The following is a 3,226-nucleotide window of genomic DNA, read 5'->3' on the forward strand; positions in this document are numbered from 1 at the left end:
ATATATATATATATATATATATATATATATATATATATATATATACCATGCCTAACCATATATATATATATACCACGCCTAACCAAGCAACAGATTCTTAACTCCAAACTGCCAAAATTGAGGTGGTGTGCACCAAGGGAAAGGTGTGCGTCATGCATCAGGGCTCTGGAAGAGAAGCTAGAGGGGGAGCGTGCATTCTCACCACCGCCTTTGAAGAGGATGTGGCCGGTGACACCTGAGGATGCACCGAAAAGGAGGCGCGGCAGGCCTCGAAAAATGCCCAAGCTCTCTCCGTGTCACAATAATTACCAATTATAATGTATATGATTTTATTTTTAGACTGTAATAATTTGGTTCTGTGTATTTAGATATATCAACCATGGGAAATAACTATTTTCATTTTTAAACGATTGTTAATCATCGACTTGATGAGAAATAAATTTGTTAAAATTAAATCTAGTAATTTTAAATGATGAGAATATTCTTATAAGAAAGAGAATGGTATCAACTCGTCTCTGCAGATGTCAGATTTGCAAGGTAAGCACATGTGGAGACGGCTAGTCTGACCTTCGAGAGCTAGCGTGGGTTACGGTGGAGAAGATGTCACAGAGTGCACGTGCAAAACTGCAAGGCCAGCACATTTTTCCAGGGTGAGTAACCAACTCAACGGCTGTCTCCCCAAACCATATAATCATTTTTTCAGCCCTCAGTGAAGCGCGGCCGTGACAAGATCTTAATTATCGAGAAGTGTTGTTTTAGTGATCAAACATTTGCATTATTGTGTGTGTGTGTGTGATAGAGTGGGTATTTTTTTTTGTGACGTGTATCAATATTTTTCACCCCCAAATTTTAGTATCGCGGCCGAGGGACCAGCGGTTCCCCCAAAACCGCTCGGGGTTGGGGTACCGCCCGCAGTATACGCTGTACCCCACCGCGCACACACGTCGGAGCCGCGCTATTTCGATCGGTGTGGTGGTGGGGTCCTATACTTATAAGCGGTGGTGGGGGTAAAATTTTTGACTCCCAAATTTTAATTTCATACCCGAGGGACCAGCGGTTTTCCCGAAACCGCTCGGGATTGGGATACGCGCCCGGGTGACGCACCCGCAGCCACGCTATACCCCACCGCTCACACACGTCGGAGCCGTACTACTCTGGCAGGTGTGGTGGTGGGGCCATATCGACTTTAGGTGGGAGGCGCCAAAGTAGTTCCCATACTACTCACGTCAGTTGGTTCAGTCTCAATGGTTACTGGGGCCTGAATGGCTAACACTCCCTCGAGATCAATGGCCTTCATCGAATCCAGAAGCAGATGAGACGCTCATCAACTGTGAATTACGTAAAACTCTCCCGAAATCTCGCAAGATTAAGAAGCAGCCTACTGTCTCGCATCAAGTACTCGGTAACGTAACTCCAGATCAGGTGTGTGACGTCCCTTTGTATCTTCAAAGATTTTCAAAGTACTCTAGCATCGTGAAACTAGTAGGGTGGATCCAGAGGTTTTCACATAATGCCCGACGAGGAAAGGATAGTAGAGAACGGGGAGAGTTGACTGCACAAGAAATAGAGTTGGCTGAGATCATCCTGATGCGTTTCGTCCAATAGGAGAGTTTCTCAGGTATGAAAGATCAACGATTGAGTAATATGTGGATAATAAGAGACAAATATGATCTGCTGAGACTCAAGAGTCCTATGGAAAATCCAAAAGACACCGTTGGATTCCGTCGCCCGATTATACTGAACCCTAACCATGCATTGGTGACGAAGCTCATAGAGTATAAACACCGCAAGATGCTCCATGCACCTATAGACACAGTGATTAATGTGCTCAGAGAGAGATTTTGGATTCTCCAGTGTAGAAAGTCTGTACGAGCCATAGTTCAGTATTGTGTTACATGTAGGCGTCACAATACCAAGAAGATGCAACCCAAGCCCTCAGGTCTTCCTGAAAATCGTGTCAGAGATGCTCGAGTCTCCGAGATTGTTGGGGTGGATTTTTCTGGCCCCATGTTCTTGAGGGATGGGACCAAGGCCTGGGTCTGTTTATTCACGCGTGCAGTATACAGAGCTGTTCATTTGGAACTGGTTTCCTCGTTGTTGACAGAGAAGTTTCTGGAAGCTGTCATTTATACTGATAATGCTACCAATTTTAGCATCTTTAGAAAATCCATTGGGAAAAGGTGATTAATGACGGATCTATTATATTAATAAGATTGAATGGAGGTTCAATCTACCAGCATCTCCATGGTGGAGAGATTGTTGGGAGAGATTGATAAGATTGATGAAAGACCTTCTCAAGAGAACACTCAAGAAATCCTCACTTGCTTACGAGGACCTCGTGGTTATGTTATGTGACTGCGAGGCTGTGATCAACTCTCGACCATTGACATACTTGGCAGAAGATAACCCACCAGTTAACCCCCTTTCGCGTGGTCTATTTCTGCAAGAGGTGAGGGAAATTGGAGTGCCAGATATCGATGCTGTTGATGCTGATTCGATGAACAGGAGACAACGTTATCTACAACAACTACGAGAGCATTTGAGACAACGTTTTCGCATCGATTATCTCAAACAATTGCAACGCAGACCCGGCAACAACAATTTCTCTCAACAGATCAAAGTGGGTGATCTAGTTTTCTGCGGGAACGAGCTCCAGAAGAGACTAGACTGGCCCTTGGTTAAGGTGATCCAGCTCTATCCTGGAAAAGATGGAGAAGTGAGAGTTGTCAGGCTCAAGACAGCCACCGGTAAGCTCACTCGACTTTTGCAACAACTCTATCCTCTCGAGATTTCGAATTCTGAAAGTCTTGAGTTATTTAACAGGTCAGAAGAGCTGGGAGTAGACCATCGCTCCAACAAACCATTGGTGGACCCTTCAACGATAGAGGGAGTAGTTGAAGACCCTGACAATACAGTAGGAGATAGATCTTCCTCTACTTCTGGACTTGATTCTCTCTTCATTCCTGGAGATGATCCCTTGGATTCTAGAGACAATTCTCAGTTGAGGACTGAGAAGCAATCTACGCTAAAACCAAAAGGAGTAGACGTACGAGGAGTTGGGACTAAACCGGACGTGTCTATTACGTACCTTACGTACGCATGAGGATCATTGGATAGTGTTACGTGCCCTGTACGTACGAGAATTTTGGATAATTCTATTACCGCTTAAGAAGTTTCGCGGGTGACGTAGCTGGACAACGACCATATGGCGGAAGTGTCTATTCAA

The 3,226-nt window shown here is 44.7% G+C and overlaps 1 protein-coding gene across 1 annotated transcript; it reads left to right on the forward strand.

Annotated features, from left to right (window-relative positions):
• Positions 1-1,644: 1,644 nt before the first annotated feature.
• On the forward strand, positions 1,645-2,843 carry LOC107047943. The gene is made up of 3 exons (XM_015270870.1): positions 1,645-2,037; positions 2,213-2,747; positions 2,824-2,843. Exons 1-3 carry the CDS (start codon positions 1,645-1,647, stop codon positions 2,841-2,843), a joined length of 948 nt encoding a protein of 315 aa, XP_015126356.1.
• The last annotated feature ends 383 nt before the right edge of the window (positions 2,844-3,226 follow it).

This window comes from Diachasma alloeum, unplaced genomic scaffold, assembly GCF_001412515.2.
Source record: "Diachasma alloeum isolate Michigan unplaced genomic scaffold, Dall2.0 Dall_scaffold_78912, whole genome shotgun sequence".
NCBI lineage: Eukaryota > Metazoa > Arthropoda > Insecta > Hymenoptera > Braconidae > Diachasma > Diachasma alloeum.